This window comes from Octopus sinensis, linkage group LG17, assembly GCF_006345805.1.
Source record: "Octopus sinensis linkage group LG17, ASM634580v1, whole genome shotgun sequence".
Classification (NCBI taxonomy): domain Eukaryota; kingdom Metazoa; phylum Mollusca; class Cephalopoda; order Octopoda; family Octopodidae; genus Octopus; species Octopus sinensis.
In genome coordinates, this window is record NC_043013.1 from 13,878,268 (window position 1) to 13,900,001 (window position 21,734).

At 38.3% G+C, this 21,734-nt stretch overlaps 1 protein-coding gene across 5 annotated transcripts in view; it reads left to right on the plus strand.

Annotated features, from left to right (window-relative positions):
* Positions 1 to 21,734, plus strand: part of LOC115221048 (transient receptor potential cation channel subfamily M member 2-like) — a 706,843-nt gene that overhangs the window by 171,283 nt on the left and 513,826 nt on the right. For 4 of the 5 annotated variants that reach the window (XM_036510357.1, XM_036510358.1, XM_036510360.1 and 1 more), the window contains 5 exons: positions 5,046 to 5,118; positions 11,190 to 11,278; positions 13,071 to 13,171; positions 14,699 to 14,924; positions 17,394 to 17,456. In XM_036510357.1, the coding sequence (XP_036366250.1) occupies positions 5,046 to 5,118; positions 11,190 to 11,278; positions 13,071 to 13,171; positions 14,699 to 14,924; positions 17,394 to 17,456 (552 nt within the window). The remainder of the gene's footprint in view (positions 1 to 5,045; positions 5,119 to 11,189; positions 11,279 to 13,070; positions 13,172 to 14,698; positions 14,925 to 17,393; positions 17,457 to 21,734) is intronic. The other variant, XM_036510359.1, reaches the window with a different exon arrangement.

Below are 21,734 nucleotides of genomic sequence, written 5' to 3' on the forward strand. Positions count from 1 at the left end.
CGAAAGCACTTGTGACGTGTAAACAGCAAAACAGGAGGGATTAAAAATGTAAAACAGATTAGATTTATCTATGGAAAGAACAGCCTATGAAAAAGACCATGGTAACCTCAGGCAGGGAAAGAAAGTGCTCTCTCTCTCTCTCTCTCTCTCTCTCTTGGATTTATAGGATCATGCTCAAAGTGGTTTTGTCAATCACGCATGCCATCTTCGATACATTCACCCACCTTCTATTGAATCTTACATAAGACAAAACTTCCCTCTCTATTCTCACCTTCCTTTTCATGTGGTACTTGAAAAAGTTGATGAGTGATTGGCTAGTGAGGAAAGTGTTTGTCTCTAAGCCTTTCATACGAGTCCACCACACACATTCTTTCACCATGGCCACCAGTACAATGAAAACTGCCTTGCTTTCCCGTAAGGTGGTTGAGTAATATTCACGATAGACTAGGCTGATAACCAAATTTGTCCCACACGTAACAGCAGGTGTTTGACATAAGCCTACAGGTCTGAAATTGTTGGGCACTTCACAAGTGTGTGCAGAAAGGTTTCGTCGCTCTGACTGGCAAGTCAGTCCAGTGTTTCTCAAACTGTGCCTGTAGAGCTTATCCCGAATGGGCAATGCTTCCCAATAGCACTGCCAGGCCAGGGATCTCTGGTGATTGTCCATAGGTCCTGGCCTGAAAGTTGTCCTGAAGAGGCAGGTCAGGTCTTCCTCGTTGATACCCAGATTATCCCCAAGAATGTCATCACACCTTCCCTCCACTGATCCTATATAGATCACCTTTGTGGAATTGAAGTCGCACAAGTATGGTCCTAGATGGCAGAGTTACTTGAGAGCAAGGTGGCACTCACGGTGCCATTTACCTAGCCTCGGTCTATGTTTGATCTATGACTGCAGTTCGGCCAAAGAGACTAGCTGCAGGGAAGTGTGTCACACAAACGGCTACCACACCTGTTTACCGTCATCTGTGAAGGTCTCACCGCATACTTGAGTATAATCAACCATTGCATGCCCAGCCCTCCATTTAGTGGTTGCTGACACCAAATGGATCACCTAACCATCGGAACACTTCCCTTCCACAAAAAGCGGAAGGGTATGCGTTTCAGTTTGGTGATGGTAGGGTTGGGACAAGAGAGGACGGTAATAGATGATGGATACGATGTACGTGTTCTCCACTTCCACCCAACCTTTTAGGGATAACTTCCTCTCAGTCCATTGCTGGGTGAGAGTGGCCACCCTATTCGTTATCTTGTCTCACTTCTTCCCTGAGCAATTTAACTGCTCCATCAGTCCAGTGTCCCATGATGGAGATGCTGTTGGATGGCATGGGCTTACTTCTCCAGGTACCAATCTGCAAGCCCACTGACTTTTCCGAGTTAATTTTTGCTCCCGTTACCACTTTGTATGCTTTTAGTGTCTCACTGATCTCACTGACCTGATCGATATGCCTGTGGCTCGACACTATGACAGTGACGTTGTCGGTGTATGCAGACATGCTCCTCCTGCATCCCAGTTCTCGTGGGATGCCCCTTAGCATTGCCAGCTTCTGTGGTAGTGGCTCTAGAGTCAATATGTACAGAAGCGATGAGAGGGGCATCCTTGACAGACCAAACATGTAATGGAGAAATGGTCTGGATAGATGATCATTTATGCAAACTACTGAGTGGATGCTACCGTATAAAGCAACAATCCAATCACGGAAGATGGGACCAAAACCAGCCACTCTAAAAACAGCCTCCAAGTAATAATGGTCGACCCTAGTGAAAGCTTTCGATGGATCCAAATTGGTCAGCACACTACCCATGCCAGGTTCCTTAACTACTCAGTCTTTGATGTAGCACATCAGATGGAGGTTCTCGTGGATACTCCTACCTGGCACGGTGCATGTTTGTGCCTTGTCAACCAGTTTCTTGATGACAAGCGCCAATCTCTTGGCTATCACCTTGGCCAAAATCTTTAAATCTGCGTTAAGCTGACTGATTTGCCTGAAGTTATCTATGACATTCCCCTTGTTTGGATCTTTCTTTAGCAGTGCCACCACTCCTTGGCTCAGAAACTGGGGATACTCCTGTTTTGCTGCCAGATGGAGTAGACTGCTGCTAAGATGCCTCCAAACAAGTCTGGCATATGACAATAAAGCTCATAGGGCAGATCATCCAAGCCTGTAGACTTGTCTCCTGTGCATCCTGCCATTGCATCCCATATGTCCACGGCTGCGATTGTTCTTTCACAACTCTCCACCTGTCTTGCTGAGAGTTGTGGCAGGTCATGCAGTCAGGCACTAAAGTCCATCCTGCATTCTGACCCACCAGTAATCCCAATCCGTCTGGCAGAGTGCTGTTGAAATGCCTCACACATCCTTTCAGGCTCGAATAATATACGCCCCTGTTCATCTGTAAAAGACCTAATGGTGACTTTGTTGCCTTGTTGCACCTCCACCACTTAGTCCTCTCGGGCAGCTCCAATTCCTTTGTTTCTCAGAGCAAACATCCTAGCTCTGACACTGCATCCTTTGTGTTTAGCATTGAAGTGTTGGTCAAGGGCCAACCTCAGCGCCAACACATTGGAAGCTATGCTTGTTCTAAGTGCCTTTTCTAATTTCTTAACAAGGTCTCCTCCTATTTCAATCTATCACTAGAACCTTACTATACCTAACCGATTCTGCATTAATTGCTTTTGTTAGGGCATACCACCATCTATTGTTGATGATGCCCTCTTAACTAATGTGCTAGTCCCGTCTCTGTAAGTCTGGAGTGCCGTGAATGACACATTTAGTTTCCAGTAATAGGCACCCTGCCTATGATTCTTATCTGAATCAAGCATAAAAGGGACAAATTTATGATCTGTGTAGCTGACTATATGAAATTGTGGACAACCTATACTATCCCTATCCACTGTCCTACAGAATACTCTGTCTAAATAAGGTTTTGATGAACCGACGCAGTTGCTCCATGTCCAAATTGGCACATTTGAGCGGTCCAGTCGGTACCTGTCAGACAGTTGGAAACTGCTGAGCAGGTCTTTGAGACATTTACATCTCCTCCTATCCTATCTCTACTCATGTAGTCTAGATGCATTTCCAACGTAGCATTCCGAATCCCCACTAAAAGAAAAGGTCAAGACGTTCCCAGGAAAACTTCTAGACATCAAAAGAAATCCATCTGACCTGTTAAGAGGTGATGCATAAACTGTTATCAGTGGAAAAGCACACCCATTACTGCCATCGACATCCGAGATGACAAGCCTACCTTCCGAGTCTTTGACTATTGCTCTTACTTTGAAGCCCAGACTCTTCTGAAAAAGCACCATGGTACTACCTCTACCCATTCTTGGCAGATATGAAGAAAAATAAATGTTGAATTGTCTGCCAAACATGTGCTGGAGGGCCTGTGGGTTGTGGAGTCTGGTCTCATTGATGGCTACGATATGCACATTCTGTGACTGCATGTCATTTAACAGGTAGCCTTGTTTCCAAGACGACCCCGAGCTAACATTTCAAAGTAAAAAGGAATATAAAATTTTTCCTGTATATAGTAACCATTCAGGTAGTTGTAAAAAACCTGGCAAAATTCAAAGGAGAAAGAAAAGGTCAATCAGCATCATGCTAACCAGGAGAACCTTGTTTTTCAAAAGGGTTTGACCTTACGTAAGTGGACCAACCTAAAAGGTACCTTCAATATTGTGATAGGAACATTAGACAGTGCTGATGCAGATGACTTTGTAGGATCTTTTTATTGTACATATGCTTTGGCCTCCATAGTGACAAAATGCTTTGTCATAACTGAGAAGAATAAACAATCATGCACTCAATAGGCATATAATGATAATGAATGTATGTGGTTGTATGAATTGTGGTTTTTAGGTTTGATATATTATGTCCTCTGATTAATGGATTCAAGATGCATAATAATATGCAAATTCAAGGACAATTTGAAATTGACCACATGGAAATATTTATTACTATTGCTAAAATCAGGTACAGCAAACATTAATAATTGCCAAAATATTATATAGATTTAAATGCTCATAAAAATGAAGATATAAAGGTTAAGAAACCTGAAGAATAGCTTCACAGATATTCAGGCTACAATTCTATTCAAATTTTGGTAAGATGTGAAGCATAATGTCAAAGATTCTGGTTTGAATTCTGTTCAAGTTCAGAACTGTAAAGTGAAATCAAACTGTTCTCACATCAAAGTCCCAGGTCACTCATAGCAAAATTCTCCTCCTTTAGCAAACCAAAACTTCTTACTTCATAGCTGATGAACAGACACTAGTCTAGTACATCACGTTAAAGGGGTGAACAGTTGAAGCAAAACTAGATGGATCCAACCATCACTGGGTAGTTAAAAGTAAAAAGCTACAATGTGGGCAGTTAAAGTTCCAGAGTGATCATGCTTCTGCTACAGGCTTAAAAAATGTAAACCATATCCTTAATTCTCTTGGGCTCAAGATCACAATAGAAACAGTTATGAAAGTGGTTAATTTCCAGCATGTCACATTAGACTACCACAATGGTACCTATAGACCCTCTTAGAAATTGAATGAGAAGCTTCCATATATTAATATTGGTTTCTGCCATCCAGCCATAGTTTCAGGAACTTGGTCAAGATGTTAGCTGAGGAATCACCAACATATTTTCAAATGAGATTTTTCATGTTGTAGCTCCATATTACAAAGAAACCCTAATCAGGTGTGGTTTAATGATTAGATTAGATATATATATACCCATCATTCCTTCCAGTTTTTTCTGAGGATTAGCAGTGAGGTTTTCCTCAACTCATGGTGTGAAACTGATTGGCTGCAATGAGAATATAAAGGCAAGGGTTAATTTAAGAGATAGTGCAAGAAATATGTAGCCAACTTGAGAACATGAGAGGGAAGCAGAGCTAAGGGTGTTGATAGATTGATAGACTGAATGAATGATTTCTGCATATTAAATTAATATCAATGCCCAGTATACTAATTAGTCATAAATTCTAATCTAAATCATACCAGCTTGAAATGATAACACATACCTATGATGTTCTTTTGAATTTTTCAGCTAAATACATACCTAACAGATACTTGTGAAGAATTTTTAAATAAATTCTTGAAAAACATCCATCAAGAAGAAGGTTAAGTACTAATATTATTATCAATTTTATTGCTATTTACTTTTAATTTGCACATTTGTTACAGTCACCTGCAAAGACACATGCAGCATCCTTGGGCAAGTGAAGGATGAAAGATGTTTCATATGATTGAAAGCTTGGGTAGGAGAAGTGGCAGGGGCAGTTGCAAAATATCTACATGTAATACAACAGAAACATTTAAATATCGATTTTTTATCATACCTAGGGCACCTACAATAGCAGGAATAGTTCTAAGGCAGTGAGCTGGCAGAAATGTTAGCATGCCAGATGAAATACATAGCAGTATTTCGTCTGTCTTTACGTTCTGAGTTCAAATTCCACCGAGGTTAACTTTACCTTTCATCTTTTGGAGTTGATAAATTAAAGTACCAGTTGCTAGTCAACTGCCCTCTCACCCAAAACAATTTGGGGCCCTGTACCTAGAGTAGAAAAGAATAACAGAAACAGTTCTTGCTTTAAGATGCCACATCTGTATTTCAATTTCTAGGTCTTTATATTTACTTAATTTACCCTATACCTTTACATATATTTTCGTATCATTGGGAACACTTACATCTATTAGTCAAAAAGTATTTTCTTCCCTGTCTTTAATGACTATGTCTCATTGATTAATCTGGATCATTCTGTCAGTGTTGACTGGAAAATCCCAGAGGATAGCGATATTTTTACCTTCAACGACTGGCTTAGGATGATGTTCATACCAGCAAGCAGGAGTGCTGATTTTGTAGTGTTTACATATTTTCCACTGTAAATCATGATCATTTTTGTATTTTTGTATTCGTTTGGTGTCAGCTCAGAACATCTTGAGACAAGATGGTCTATTGTTTCAGCAAATGTGTCACAGAAACTGCATTTATAGTCAGAAACGTTTTGAAAAAACTTAGCCTGGAAATTTTTTTGTAAGCAATCATTGTTCTTGTGCCGTGAATATGAAACCTTGGGTCTTTGCTTTCATTCCTGAACTTCTCAGCCACTGATGGGTTGTTGTTTGATCTACATCAGTATTTTGACTTCTAAGTATGTAGAAGTATATAGCAGAGGCTTCTAACTCCACTGCTCCTCGTTTTGTTTCTGTCCATTCGTTTTTGTAGTCTGCCCAATTTGTTTTGCTTGTTTGGTAGCAGTGTTTTAAGGTTCTTCAACTAATTCAGGATTAATGCCAAGTTCCTTCGTAAATTTTCAAGCTTCCTTGACAACAGAATGTGATGTTTTGCTACTTTCATGTTTGCACACAAGCTGCAGCATCCAGTCCATTGTGCAGTTCTAACTGCATGATTTCTCTTCATTTCATTACTTCTAGGTAGGTACAGACAAACAACATCTGCTTTTGGACGATGCATTTTCTTAGTTGTTAGTAGTTTTCTTTTTTTCCTGTCCAGGCATTGGAGCTCTGTAAGATTCCAGTTAATGATCTTAAAGCTGTAATGGACCACTAGAAGTGCCAGGGTGTTAATGGCTATGATGCAAATTTTGGAGTTGAGTTCAGTTTTTAGTTTGTGTCTTATTCTCCTGTAATACTCCTTCCTTAGTTTTTTCTTTCATAGTAGCATGTTGTATACCATCTCCTTCATTTATCCCAAGTATTTGTAATTTTCTTGTGGGTCAAGCTCCTTGATGGTAGTGTCGGTATCTAATTTAATGGAAACTGTTTGCCTGAACTTGCCACTTACAAAAGTTGATTTAACACACTTATCAAGGCCAAAATCCATCCCAATGTCATTGCTGAACTCCTTAACGGCTGTTAGCAACCCTACTAGCTCTTCGTCATTTATAGCAAACAGCTTCAGATCGTTCATATCAAACAGATGGTTTATTGTAGTACTATAAACTTTGAACCATACCTGGTGTTATTGAGTTCATTTGAGAAGTGGATCAATGCCATTTTCAATCATTACTATGCTAACTAATTATTGTTGTTGTTGTTGTTGTTATTATTGTAGGCAGAGAGCTGGCAGAATCGTCAGCAAACTGGGCAAAATGCTGATCAGTATTTTGTCTGCTTTAATGTTCAGAGTTCAAATGTTGCTGGGATTGACTTTGCCTTTTATCCTTTTAGGGCTGATAAATTAAGTACCAGTTATGCACTGGTGTCAATTTAATCGACTGGTCCCCCTTCCCCACCCATTTTTAGGCCTTGTGTCTATAGTAGAAAGGATTATCATTATTGTTGTTGTTGTTATAATTTCAAAAGGATTGATGTAACTCTTCACAAAGGTAAATAGACAATAAGAGTGCAACGCAATTGCATTAGATGTTAAAACCAAAATTTGAATGAGGAAACCAGCGTTTCCATGTTGATGGAGTGATATCATCTGTCTTCAATCTTCAAGCTTACAACTGGCTAAAAGAAAAAGAAAGAGAAAAATGTAATGGATAAAGAAATATATTTAATCAAACAGTTTTGTGCAAATATGATGAAATTCTAATGTCATTTTATTTATCCCTCGTGCATTTTGAATACTGAAAGTGTAGCAGATTCTGAATATTACCTGAGAATTTGCACTTTCAAATCTTTTTTCTAAATTCCAGCTGTTCAAACTACTGTTATTGTGCCTAATGTCATATTTCTGCACACAGAATATTTTGTTTAATTGTTCTGTTGTACAACCAACATAAACCAAGTTGCATTTGGTGCATTCTGTTGCATAAACTAAATGGGAATCTCTACACAGCTCACCATCCATGTAAATCATAATATTTCTGTTATGATTACAGATAGAATTCACTTGACTCATGTTGTTGTACAATGAATAGGTCTTACCTTTCTTGCAGCTGTTTTTCAAGGTGTATCATCATCATCATTTCTGGCATGGGTTTGACAGTTTGAACAGGGCTGGTAAAATGGAAGGCTGCATCAGACTCCAGTCCAATTTGGCATGGTTTTTTTGAGGGGTTGATAAAATAAGTACTAGTTGAGCACTGAGGTCAATATAATCAACTTATCCCCTCCCTCAAAACTACTGCCCTTGTGGCAAATTTTGAAACCATTATTATTATTATCATTAATATTATTATTATTATTTTTATTACCTCCACTTTAGTGAAGGTGGAGGTATTGTTTCAGTTGTGTTTGTTTGTTTGTCCATGGACAAGATATCTCAAGAATCGCTTGATGGATTTGAATGAAACTTTCAGGGATGTTTGACCCTGTGACTGGCACAAATTGATTAGATTTTGGGATTGATCCAGAACCAGACAAGGATTCTGTATTATTTTTCCTGTTTTTTTTATTTAATTTTTGAGAGCAACTGGGTTCATTTTTAGTATTCCTGTTTGTGAGAGCAGTCAAGTTTATTTCAGATATTCTCATTTTAAAAATCATCTCTGGCTAAACAATGAGAGGATGTTGGTGTTGATTTGGTGGAGGTTTATGCTCTCTGAGTGCTCTTGTTATTATTATTATTATTATTGTTATTATTATTATTATTGGAGGCAGTAAGCTGGCAGAATCGTTAGCATGCTGGACAAAATGCTTAGCAGTATTTTGCCTGTCATGTTCTGAGATCAAATTCCACCAAGATCAACTTTGCCTTTCATCCTTTTGGGATCAATAAATTAAGTACCAGTGAAACACTAGGGTCAATGTAAGTGACTGGTCTCCTCCCTCCAAGTTTCAGGCCTTGTGCCTAGAGTAGAAAGGATTATTATTATTACTATTATTATTGAGAGAGAGAGCAGTGCATGCCATCAAAGTGACACTGGGGTAAAATATACAAAACCCAGTATACCCATCATGACTACCCGTCTGATAAGGGTACACTAGGCACATGCATCACAACCATATGTGTGCAACATGGTGATTTCATATCAAGATAAACAGCAGATGACCTTGCAGGTGGGGCCCAGTTAGAATTTTCTTCAGGTCGAGTAGCCGATCCTGCTCCAAAGGTCCCTGAATAAGGGTTGTTTAAGGATGTTAAACGAAACACCTATGTTTCCAAAGGTGAATTATCCAAACCCCAAAGAATCCCTCTCAACACATGGCTATGATGCTCCCCCACTACTTCTGCTCGTGATCAGAGATGCACATATCGTCAGCCACTAAGGGACATGCTCAACTGGTTAAGGTCAAACAACTGACAAGCAAATCTGTGGTATTGAGCAGAATATTTGCTGTAGCCCATCTTTTATACCAAAACAAAACAATGTACATGATAACACTTCCAATCAGTTAAGATCAGAAGCCATGAGAGCCACTGCCTGGTACTGCATCAGGGCATTTATTATTATAATTATTATTATGATTATTATGATTATTATGATTATTATTATTATTATTATTATTATTATTATCACTATTATTATTATTATCACTATTATTATTATTATCACTATTATTATTATTATCACTATTATTATTATTATCACTATTATTATTATTTTTATTATTATTATTGTTATTATTATTATTATTATTATTGAGTGAGAGAGCAGTGCATGCCATCAAAGTGACACTGGGGTAAAATATACAAAGCCCAATATACCCATCATGACTACCCGTCTGATAATGGTACACCAGGCACATGCATCACAACCATATGTGCGCGACATGGTGATCTCATATCAAGATAAACAGCACATGACCTTGCAGGTGGGGCCCAGTTAGAATTTTCTTCAGGTTGAGTAGCCCATCCCGCTCAAAAGGTCCCTGAATAAGGGTTGTTTAAGGATGTTGAAAGAACCACCCATGTTTCCAGAGGTGAATTATTCAAACCCCCAACAATACCTCTCAACACATGGCTATGATGCTCCCCCACTACTTCTGCTCGTGATCAGAGATGCACATATCGTCAGCCACTAAGGGACATGCTCAACTGGTTAAGGTCAAACAACTGACAAGCAAATCTGTGGTATTGAGCAGAATATTTGCTGTAGCTCATCTTTTATACCAAGACAAAACAATGTACATGATAACACTTCCAATCAGTTAAGATCAGAAGCCATGAGAGCCACTGCCTGGTACTGCATCAGGGCATTCATCATCATCATCATCATCATCATCATCATCATCATCATCATCATCATCATTATCATTATTATTATTATTATCATTATTAAAGTGGTGAGCTGGCAGGTTCATTAGCATGCTGGGTGAAATGCTTAGCAGTATGTTGTCTGTCTTCATATTCTGAGGTCAACTTTGCCTTTCATCCTTTTGGGGTCAATAAATTAAGTACCAGTACCAGTCTAATACCGGGGTTGATGAAATCGACTATCCTCCTTCCCATAAATTTCAGGCTTTGTGCCTATAGTAGAAAGGATTATTATTATGGAAGGCACTGTGCAAAAAGAAATAATACTGCAGTGAATAAAATGGTGGTGCTATTTCAAAATTTGATTGAGGCCAGTAAACTCTATGACACTTTTTGGTATAAACATCACATAATCCATTTGTTTTCCTCTAAGGGTGGTTTAGTATAATGATCCCTATCCTAAAGTGAATACCTTGTGGTATTTAATGTTCCTATTTCATATCATTCTGGTATCATCTTTGTTTTTCCTTTTAATGGAGTCAATTCAATTGGCTGTCTCCTCTAATCAAAGATTGTGATAATCTAATAAATATATAGTTTATTATTAAAAGTAATGCATTGACTTAAAGAGGCAACCTGGCAGAATCGTTAGTATGCTTGGCAAAATACTTAGCAGCATTTCCACTGAGGTTGACTTTGTCTTTCTTCCTTTTGGGTTTATAAAATAAGTACCAGTTGATCACTGAAGTTGATGTAATTGATTTATCTTCACCCCATGGAATTGCTGGCATTGTGCCAAAATTTGAAACCAATATTAATGCAATGACTTAGCAGAAATTGTAGAATGTGATCGTAATAACTAAGTCAAATATTTCTGAAGTTAATTTTCTAGATTTTTTCCTTTTTGTTTTGCTTCAGAGGAGTTCAGAAAATAGTCAAATTTGGAAAATATCAGAACAGTGAATAAAACCTTAGTCTGATAACGACTATAACAATTTCCTTCAATTTTCTGGGGGTTTTTTTTTCTTAGCATCTGAACTAATTGCATCACATTTGTTACTTGTCTGCTTCTTATTTCAGTAAAATTTTGCTTTGAAACAAAATTGTTCCTATGGGCATTATTTTTGAACAGAAAAGAAATGGCTTCTCTATTTTGGAAAGAAGGCATGGTAAGTTACATTGTTCTAAGAGCTGCATAAATAACTTATTTTTCTAGACACAGGGCAAATATTTTCAGAGAATAAGTATAGTCACTTAACCATCCATGTGTGCCTTACTGATATTTAACTAATTAGGAGTAATGGTTCTTCAACACAAACTGTAAAGTAATAAAGCTAAAATATTGTAAAGCATTTAGCTTGGCACCTTACCATTCCTGCTACGTTGTTGCCCTAATTTTTTTCTTCTGAGGAATTACTGGATCACAGTAGAGTATAAAATCTTAATTTACATATTTATTATTTTGAGAGAGCATCAAACTACATACTACTAAATCAAGGAAGCTTCTTCCTTTGGAAGATATTATTGGAAAGATAGCTGAGATGTTGAAGTTAGTAAAGTACCTGATAGATACCTTACACTTCAAGCAGCTTCTTCTTTAGACAAAAGTTATTTCAAAGACAGCTGAGATCACCAAGAGAGTAGAACACCAAACTCAACAGTTTCTAGTCTATGTCATTCTTTAAGGAGAAAATACTGTAAGAGAAAATGGCCAAGTCAGTTGACCACTGAATAACATATATTATAGTTTCTAGTTAAATCTTTGTCCATTCCAAGTTTGAAGTTCTACTTTGCATTCCATTTGACTAAGGTTGATAAAACAAATATTTGTTATGTATCAGTTAAATGAAATTAAATATACACCTCTTCCTTCAACAAGAATTTGTACTTATCGAAGATCTAATTTCTTTATTGACTCTTGTGGTAGATTAGATCCTAATTTTTATTGTTAATACAACAAACATAATTATACAGAGTAACTAAGTTCATTTACAAACACTAATAAGTATGCATACATTATCTAACTACTACTACTACTACTGCTGCTGCTGCTGCTGCTGCTACTACTACTACTGCTGCTGCTGCTACTACTACTACTACTACCACCACCACCATTTGAAGAGCTAAGGGTGGCAATTACTAAGCAGTATTAGATTAATTTTATGTAGGAGTGATTATTAGATATGAGACATCACTTGTCGTCTGTAAGCAGAACAATAATACAATTGAGGTTTACTGAGATAATCATAACTCTTTTATGAGGTTGAAACATTGGACTGATACCTCATAAAATTCTTCAGTTTCAAAGGAGGAGTTAAACACAGCACTCCAAGATAACAACATACTTATTAAATTTACAGTACATCTACTTCTTACAAGTTATAACTCCACCATAGTACTTTTATTTAGATTCAGATTAAAGTTGACCCAGAGACAGTCAAGCCTTTGACCACAAAGTCTGTATAGTTCTTGTACTAACAACTTTTCAGCTGCTGAGCTGACATTTTATTGACTTAGTTATGTGCAGGTCTTCTATTGTTTAACTATTAATCCTTTTAAACTATATTACTAAAATCAAAAATTAGATGGCAGAAGATATTAATGTCATTTCACAACTAAAGTCATATTGATCAAGGTTAAGTAAATTCACCAGGATTTTTTATATGAGCACAAGGCTATTCATTTGCAGTGGTATGGTATGGTATGACTTATGAAACTTTGGCAGAATTTGAAACTGAATACAACAAAGTGCTATTTCTAAAAATCATCTCTCTTAATACCAGTATTGGACAAATACGGAGCAAACCACATATAGTATAGAATGTTAAAAGTCATAATTAGACAATAAATAGTAAAATATTTTTTTATATTTTCTAGTGTCTCTTAATTTAATCTGTCTTATGTTTATTGTGATTAAATGTGTTCACATTTAGTATTTTGATACAATTGTCATTTTACTAGGGCGCTTTATCATCTGCTCTAATTGCGAATAATTTGCTCAAATCACTGAAAGGGAAGTGTAAAGAATATGGCACAAGTACGCAACTTCAAGAACAGGCTGAGTGAGTATATATAAATATGTATGTATGTATGTATTCATGTATGCATGTATGTATGTATGTAAGTATGTATGTATGTATGTATGTATGTATGTACGAGGGGCGTTCAATAAGTAATGCCCCTGACCCACTTCCCATAGCATTAGAGCAACGAAACTTGGCACAGTTATTAGTCTTGTTCTACATAGGAACCACCCAGAGTTACGCATTTCTCCCATCGTTTGATGCGGCTCTGGAGACCGTTTTTGTAGAAGAACCCAGCTTGGTCCTCCAACCTCAACGTGACTTCAGAAATCAAGGCTGCATCATCTGGGAAACGCTTTCCTTTCAAAAACAACTTCATGATTGGGAAGAGGTGAAAATCAGAGGGTGCAAGGTCAGGAAAGTAGGGGGGGTGGGGAGGAGTTCATAGCCATACGCCTGTGTTTCTGATCTGGCGACAAGCGAGTTGTGGACCGGAGCGTTGTCCTGCAGGAGGAGGATGCCTTTGCTGATCTTGCCCCGCCTCTTGATTTTGATAACTTCTCTTAATTTCCTCAAAAGTGAAGCATAATAGGCTCCTGCAATTGTGGTATCCTTTGCCAGGAAATCTGTCATCACTACTCCGTCCTGGTCCCAGAAGACTGTGAGCATGACCTTGTCAGCGGAGGGCTGCACCCTTGCCTTCTTTGGAGGGGGAGAGTCATGGTACTTCCACTGCATTGACTGGGCTTTGGTCTCTGGATCATCGTGATGGACTCAGGTTTCATCCTGTGTAATCAGTCATTTGAAAAATTTTGACTCATCTTCTTGGCACACCTCCAAATTCACCCTCGAGCACTCGACACGTTCTTGCTTCTGGAAAGGCGTGAGCAACCTGGGAATCCATCTGGAAGACACCTTTTGCATATGCAAATGGTCATGAATGATAGTTTCCACAGACTCGGTACTAATCTTGACCTCGTGGGCTATTTGGTGAATAATTATGCGTCGATCTTCCAAAATGGCAGCCTCGAATTGACGGACAGATGCCTCATCAATGGCAGAAGGGGGCGACCAGATCTGGGAGCTGTTTCCACAGAATTCCGACCATGTTTGAATTCACGATGCCAGCGTTTTACAAGATCATATGAGGGGGCATCATCACCATAAGTCACTTTCATTTCATCAAAAGTCTCCCGTGGTGTGCGTCCTTTCAAATATAAAAAGCGGATCACTGCTCGACACTCAACAGGCTTCATTTCACACTTGACTCGGTTCAAACACCTGTAAATCAGAAACCACAATTAATTCAGAGCTGTAATTTGCCACCTCCTCTATAGATATATAAATGATGGCACATGCAAAATTTCAGCTAGATCAAACAACTGCAAGTGGGTCAGAGGCATTACTTATTGAACATCCCTCGTATATGCTATTTCATTTAAAGATGAAAAATTATTGTGGCAGCTTAGTATGTATTTAAGTCTTTCTCCAATCAATCAATATTGATGATAAATTGGTTGATAAATATTTAATTTGTGTCAATTACCTACTTTCTATTAATCTTAGTAATTATGAAAATCATGCCATTGGAATTTTGGATGAATGCTTGTATACAGATGAAAAACAGACATTAGATTTACTACTACTACAGCAGAAAATGTGGAACAATTCTTCAAATATGCAAATAGCATTTGATCTTAACAATGAGAAATTTATGGCTCATGATGCCTGTCAGTCTGTTTTGACCAAAATTTGGATGAAACAAATAAATAAAACGAACAGCATTTGGAAGGTAGGTAATTAAAACTATCTTCTCATACATGATAAAGCTTACGTGTGTCATTTGTATATTATAACTTTGATAACTTTGATAAGTTTTGGCCAATATAGGCCCAGGCCATGTCTAACTTAATAGCACTAGTTGGTGAGGCCATTTAGTAATATATGGGGCACAATAGCCCACACTAGCAAAGAGTTATTATCTGAGTGTAGGAGGTTGGTCTGGGATTTTTGGAAGAAATTTGTCCAGTTGAGGTAAAGTAGTTGTGTCATAATGTTGTTATGTGTCCTAAGTTCGAGTTTTGTAGTGAGCAGCGAGCATGGAGGCCAAGTTTTGGGTGGATATTAAAACTGATGTCTACATCATTTGGGAAATATTGATGAAATATTTTCCACATCACACAGATGATATAGCACTTCCGGTAGCATTGGAGAGAGTAGAGATTGAGTTAATAGTTAATGCCTGTCATACTGTCTGTCTTTCTTGTTATCGGCCTCTGGAGTGCTTCCACTTTCATAATGAGTTGCTTCATATGAGAAGTCCACAGTGGGCAACAGTATTCAAGGTGAGATTGGACAAAAGTAGAGTAGAGAAGGATGATGGTGTGGGCATCTCTAGACCAGAAAGTTCTCAGAATCCAAGAGCACATCTTGCAGGCCAAGTCAACCTTGCTGTTTACATGGGAACTTCAGCTTAGATTGTTATCAACAATTACTCCTAGGTCTCTGGTATTGCTGGATGACACTAGGGAGTCACCTGAAAGAAGGGCATATGGTAGTTTCATAGTATCTTCTTTTTCCAAAGTGGATCAAATTAAACTTATCTTCATTTAGAAGCATATTGTTCTTTTCGACCTGTTAGACAACAGTAAACAGATTTGACTGAAGGCATGTTTGGTCTCCCATACCATTTATGGCCTTCTGGAGTTTGGAATCAACTGCAACGGTTTTTGATGTAGAATGTTTGATGACATCTGCTATGTCATTGATGTAGATAATGAAGAGGAGTGGGCCCAACACAGTACCTTGTGGGACACCACTACTGACTTTGGCTGAGCTTGATCAGATTCCCTCGAACACAACATGTTGGATTCTGTTCATCAGGAAATGCTTTACAGCAGCTTTCCACGGACTCCAGTATTGGACAGTTTCTTCAGCAGAATTTTTTTTACATGTATCATATATTTTTAATGTAAAATATTCTACACTTGGTATATATTCTTAGACAGTTGCATTATTGCTTGTATCATGTGTTACACACATTGAATAGTTTATATTTGTATATTATAGTTTTACATTTACCATACAGGCGACATGTATATAGATTAGATGCAGCATACAGTTTATGTATTCATTAGTTTTCATATATTATACAGTTCACATATACCACATAACATACTTTTTTATGATTTCAGTTACATATATACTTTAAATGTGTATAACTTATATGAATCATGTGGTATAGATGGTTGTGGACTCACGTAGTGAAACCATCTAATAACAACTCTGTTCAGAAAGCTGGAATAGATGTAATTCAAAGAAAGGAGACTGTACAACGAATATCCACAGAACTAAACTGTAGCTTTTAAATTTTTTAACTCCAGGTCACAAATATATACAAGTTGAATAAATCACAAAAGGTATCTACAAGTGAAAGGCCATGTTCAGCTTCTGTCTATCCGACATCATAACTGCTCAATGTCTATTAGCTGTTGCGTGCCTTATGCAAGAGCTAAAGAAGAACATGTCCTCACAAACTGCTGATTGCAATGACAAAGAGAAAGGATTAAGTGCCATAACCACTGAGTTACATACTGTGCCACCTAGTGGTGGGCTATTTAGATAGCCACCATCATGAGAGGTAACTGCACCTACACCGGCTTTGCTGTTACACCCATTCCAAGCCACCTTCGGCTGGACCACCGTGGTAAAGTGCTGTTCTTATATTGTTTTGAAATTTATGTATCATCTGATGAAGATGATTTTTCTTAGTTATGATGTAATGTACTCGTTAATCTATTAAAGAAATCCACTGGAAACAGCTGTAATGAAGTGACGTATATTCATCTTTATCTTATTCATTTATTTGCTCATAATACATCTTACTGGAATCCTGACCTGTTGGATATTCTGATGTATACCAAATTATGTATGACCATTACAATGTACACTTTTTGATTAGCCCATAGGTTATTAGAAGACTCATAATATTTAAATTCTCTGTAGACAGAACCTGAATTTTTCACTCAATGTATTTTGGTATCTATTCAAATAAAGGTGTTGTTTACAAGTTTAATTTTGACCCTACCTGGTGCATATCATTTAAGTACTTGATTTCTTTGAATCCTTAACACACACACATATGTATTGGATACTTAACACTAACAGAAGTAAGGACTACTTCCTTTGTGCCTGAAATAGTTCATATGTATGACCATAACGTAATAACAGTTTCCTATTTTTTTCTTTATTCTTCTTTCAGTTGCTGCTCTGTATATTGTGTCCATTGTTTCTATTTCTGATAAAGTTTGATTCCGAGGAACAGGTAATATTTGTTACTTTATTACTGTCATAGCTTACCATTATCAATATTCTTAATATCATTGCTTATAATTACCAATATCCTTAGATATATTATTATTATCATTATTATTCCGAGGTCGACTTGGCCTTTCATCTTTTTGGGTTGATTAAATAAGTACCAGTTATGCACTGGAATCAATCTAATTGATTTAATCCCCTCTCACGAGCTGCCCTTGTGGTAAAAATTTAAAATCATTAATATTATAATAATTATTGATTATGATTTGACTCAGATTCATTCTTATTCCAGGTAGAACTTATGTGTGAAGCAGGCAAACTTTCTGTAGAAGCTCTCCAAGACAATCTTTTCCAATCTCCTTCAAACTTTACAATTTTCATGCACCATTACAGTTTTCTTGCAATTTCATATTTCAAAGGATTGTATTTTTCCATCTGCTTTCTTTACAGTTCTTCATTTTTCTTTATCTAGTATTTTTATATTTTGTATCTGATCTTTTATGTTCCAGATTCTTGTTCATTTGAATAGAAAAATCCCATAGCATTTTGCATTTCTCTAACTCCAGCCCTCTTTTGGTAATGCCAACTCCCTCCAGCTCAAATCCCCATTTCTGACAAAGCTTCCAGTGTCAAACTTTCACAACTTTGTCATGCCTCCATTTCTTATATTCTCCCTGTGCCAACTTGGGACATTATGCAGAATTGTGTGTCACTGTCTCATTCCATGTTCCACAGACTACATTTCCTGATACCTTCTCCCTATACACGTATTTTCTCATATTGTTTGTTTTTATCTCTTGATCTTGACTTGCTATAATTAGGCTCACTGCTGCCATAGAATTATTTGATTACATAGCAGTATGAATGATATTGGTCTTATTATCAAAATAGTCAACTATAATTCAGAGCAACAGGAAGTCTCTCTCTTAGTCTATATCTTTTAATTTAATAATTTATGTTCTCCATTGAACTAGTTGTCACCTCTCACTTTCAATGTCTTCTTCATTATTTTAGTTGAACATAATGGTGAATCAGTCCATTAATCAAACAAACTTATTGTCAATGTTACAGCCATGACTGTATTGTCTTATTCAGACAGTATATCTAGGACTACATTATCCAATGTGCCTGTTCTTATTTATGATGATCACGTGTGACTTGAGAAGGATTGCTTGCTATTTCTATCTGCTTGACTGGCTACAATTTCATTTTTAAAATAGTTCTTATATTTTGTGTGTCCTAATTGAAGTTGACAGAAGATTTGGAAGGAATTACCAGATGGTATGACTGCGAAAGTAACAGAAATAAAGCCAAAGATTCAGTACCAGAAATATGACGGAACTAATAATATTTAATGCCTGATGAGCCAAAGTGAAAGCCTTTTTGTGGCTGTTCATCCTGTCAAATGTAGCTGCCAAAACATTTTCAAAATTTTTAAATAGAGAGAAAAGGTTGTAAATCTCAAATTTTAAATGTAGCTGAAATTGAAATCAGTCTGTCATAAATCTCATATACCCATCATACTTCCAATCAGTTCACTATCTTAATCACTGTATAACTCAACCATCCTCTGCAGTTCTCATTCTCTTCTGCATGCCACCTGGTTGGGGTTTTTTGTGTCTTATCTGTCTACTCTCAGATGTCCAAAGAATTTGTCATACACTCATTTTCTCCATTCCTTCCATGTTTCAAGTTTCATTTTCTAGAAGCAATATATGCAACTCTTTTGCAAGAGATTCACTGTAACAAGAACACTATTAGAATATTAATCTGAACTGGATATATCAATATAAAAACTGAACCTACTGTAAAATATTTCAGTTTGATCACATGGTGGTTGACACCTCTCACTTGCAACATTCTCTTTATATTCCAGTATTTAGAGATATGTTACTTGAAGCCTTTGACGAAGTGGAAGGGGGTATAGCTACACATGGGGTAGAAGACAACTGGACGTTTCTGAGGGACAACCTGCTGAAAGCTGCTGACCAGATCTGTGGCTGGTGCAAAGTCCCCTTAAGACCCAAAATAACGTGGTGGTGGAACATTATTGTTGACAGGGCTATTAGACAAAAGAAACAGGCTTGGAAGGCCTGGAAGAACGGTGGTAGCAGGGAAGTGTATCAGACTGCCAGAAGGGAAGCTAGGAGACAGGTCTATCTAGCCAGAGGGGAAGCAGATAAAAGAAAATTTGCCAATGTCCTGCGCTGTGAGGATGAAAGACTTGACGTATTTCGTGTTGCAAGACAGTGTGTGAGAGAGAATCGTGATGTGGTAGGAGAGAAATGTGTTCGCATGGAGGATGGTTCACTTGCGCTAAATGAGGATGCAAAGAGAGAAGCTTGGAGACGCCACTATGAAAGGTTGCTGAATGAGGAAAATGAATGGGATAAAGAGAGTCTGCCGAATGTTGACCCAACAGAGGGACCAGCTATCCGAGTTGATAGTTCCGTGGTAGCTAAGGCAATTAGAAGCATGAAGACAGGGAAAGCCCCAGGCCCATCAGGAATTACTGCAGAGATGCACAAAATATCTGGTAGTGTCGGCTATAGCATAGTCACCCGTATAGTTAACCAGGTGATACACGAAGGAGTCATACCCAATGACTGGTGTAGCAGCATAATAGTCAACTGCTACAAAGGTAAAGGTGACGCCCTAGATACAAATAACTACAGGGGCATCAAGCTGCTGGATCAGGTAATGAAGGTTACGGAGAGGGTTATAGCCCAGTTAATTAGAGAGAGAGTTAGCTTAGATGATATGCAGTTTGGGTTCGTGCCAGGGAAAAGTACTACTGATGCTATATTCCTGGTAAGACAGCTGCAGGAGAAATACCTAGCCAAAGGTAAGCCCTTGTACCTGGCTTTTGTTGACTTAGAGAAAGCCTTTGACAGGGTCCCCCGATCCCTTATCTGGTGGTCAATGAGGAAACTAGGGATAGATGAATGGTTAGTGAGAGCTGTGCGAGCCATGTACAGAGACGCAGCTAGTAAGGTGAGGGTTGGCAACGAGTACAGTGAAGAATTCTGGGTAGAGGTTGGGGTCCGCCAAGGTTCAGTCCTCAGCCCCCTCCTATTTATCATAGTCCTCCAGGCAATAACGGAAGAATTTAAGACAGGATGCCCCTGGGAGCTCCTATATGCTGATGACCTTGCTCTAATTGCTGAGTCACTATCAGAACTGGAGGAGAAGTTTCAGGTGTGGAAACAAGGATTAGAATCGAAGGGCCTTAGAATCAACCTAGCCAAAACCAAAGTCCTAATAAGTAGGAAGGTGGACCAACCACAAACGACTTCAGGTAGATGGCCCTGCTCGATCTGTAGAAAAGGTGTAGGTAGAAATTCTATAAGATGCACCAAGTGTAAGCTATGGACACATAAGAGGTGCAGCAATGTCAAAAGTAGGCTAACTGGGAAGATAGTTTTCGTATGTGGCAGATGCTCAGGAGAAATAAACACTGGAAATGTGCAGAGACCAACTTCTACCACGTTCCAGGGAGACAAACTAGAAGTAATTGATAGCTTCCGCTACCTAGGAGACCAAGTTAGTAGCGGGGGTGGGTGTGCTGAAAGTGTAACTGCTAGAGTAAGAATAGCCTGGGCAAAGTTTAGAGAGCTCTTACCCCTGCTGGTGACAAAAGGCCTCTCGCTCAGAGTAAAAGGCAGACTTTATGTTGCATGTGTACATACAGCCATGCTACATGGTAGTGAAACATGGGCCGTGACTGCTGAGGATATGCGTAAGCTCGCAAGAAATGAAGCCAGTATGCTCCGATGGATGTGTAATGTCAGTGTTCATAATCGTCAGAGTGTAAGTACCTTGAGAGAAAAGTTGAACCTAAGAAGCGTCAGTTGTGGTGTGCAAGAGAGACGGCTGCGCTGGAATGGTCATATGACGAGAATGGCTGAAGATAGTTGTGTGCAAATGTGCTACACCCTAGCAGTTGAGGGAACCTGTGGAAGAGGTAGACCCAGGAAAACCTGGGACGAAGTGGTGAAGCACGACCTACGAACTTTATGTCTCACCAAGGAAATGACTAGAGACTGAGACCTATGGAAGTATGCTGTGCGTGAGAAGACCCGGCAAGACTAGTCAGGCCATAACCCGTGGCCCCTACCTGGGACGTAGTCAGTCCACCTGTGCATACCTTCCTTCTTGTGACACTTGTGAAGACCTGTTGAGGCAAGTGAAAATCAAACAAAATCAAACAAAATAGATGAACATCAATGGAATTTGTATCTTTGTGGTACCAGTGCCGGTGGCACATAAGAATACCATCCGA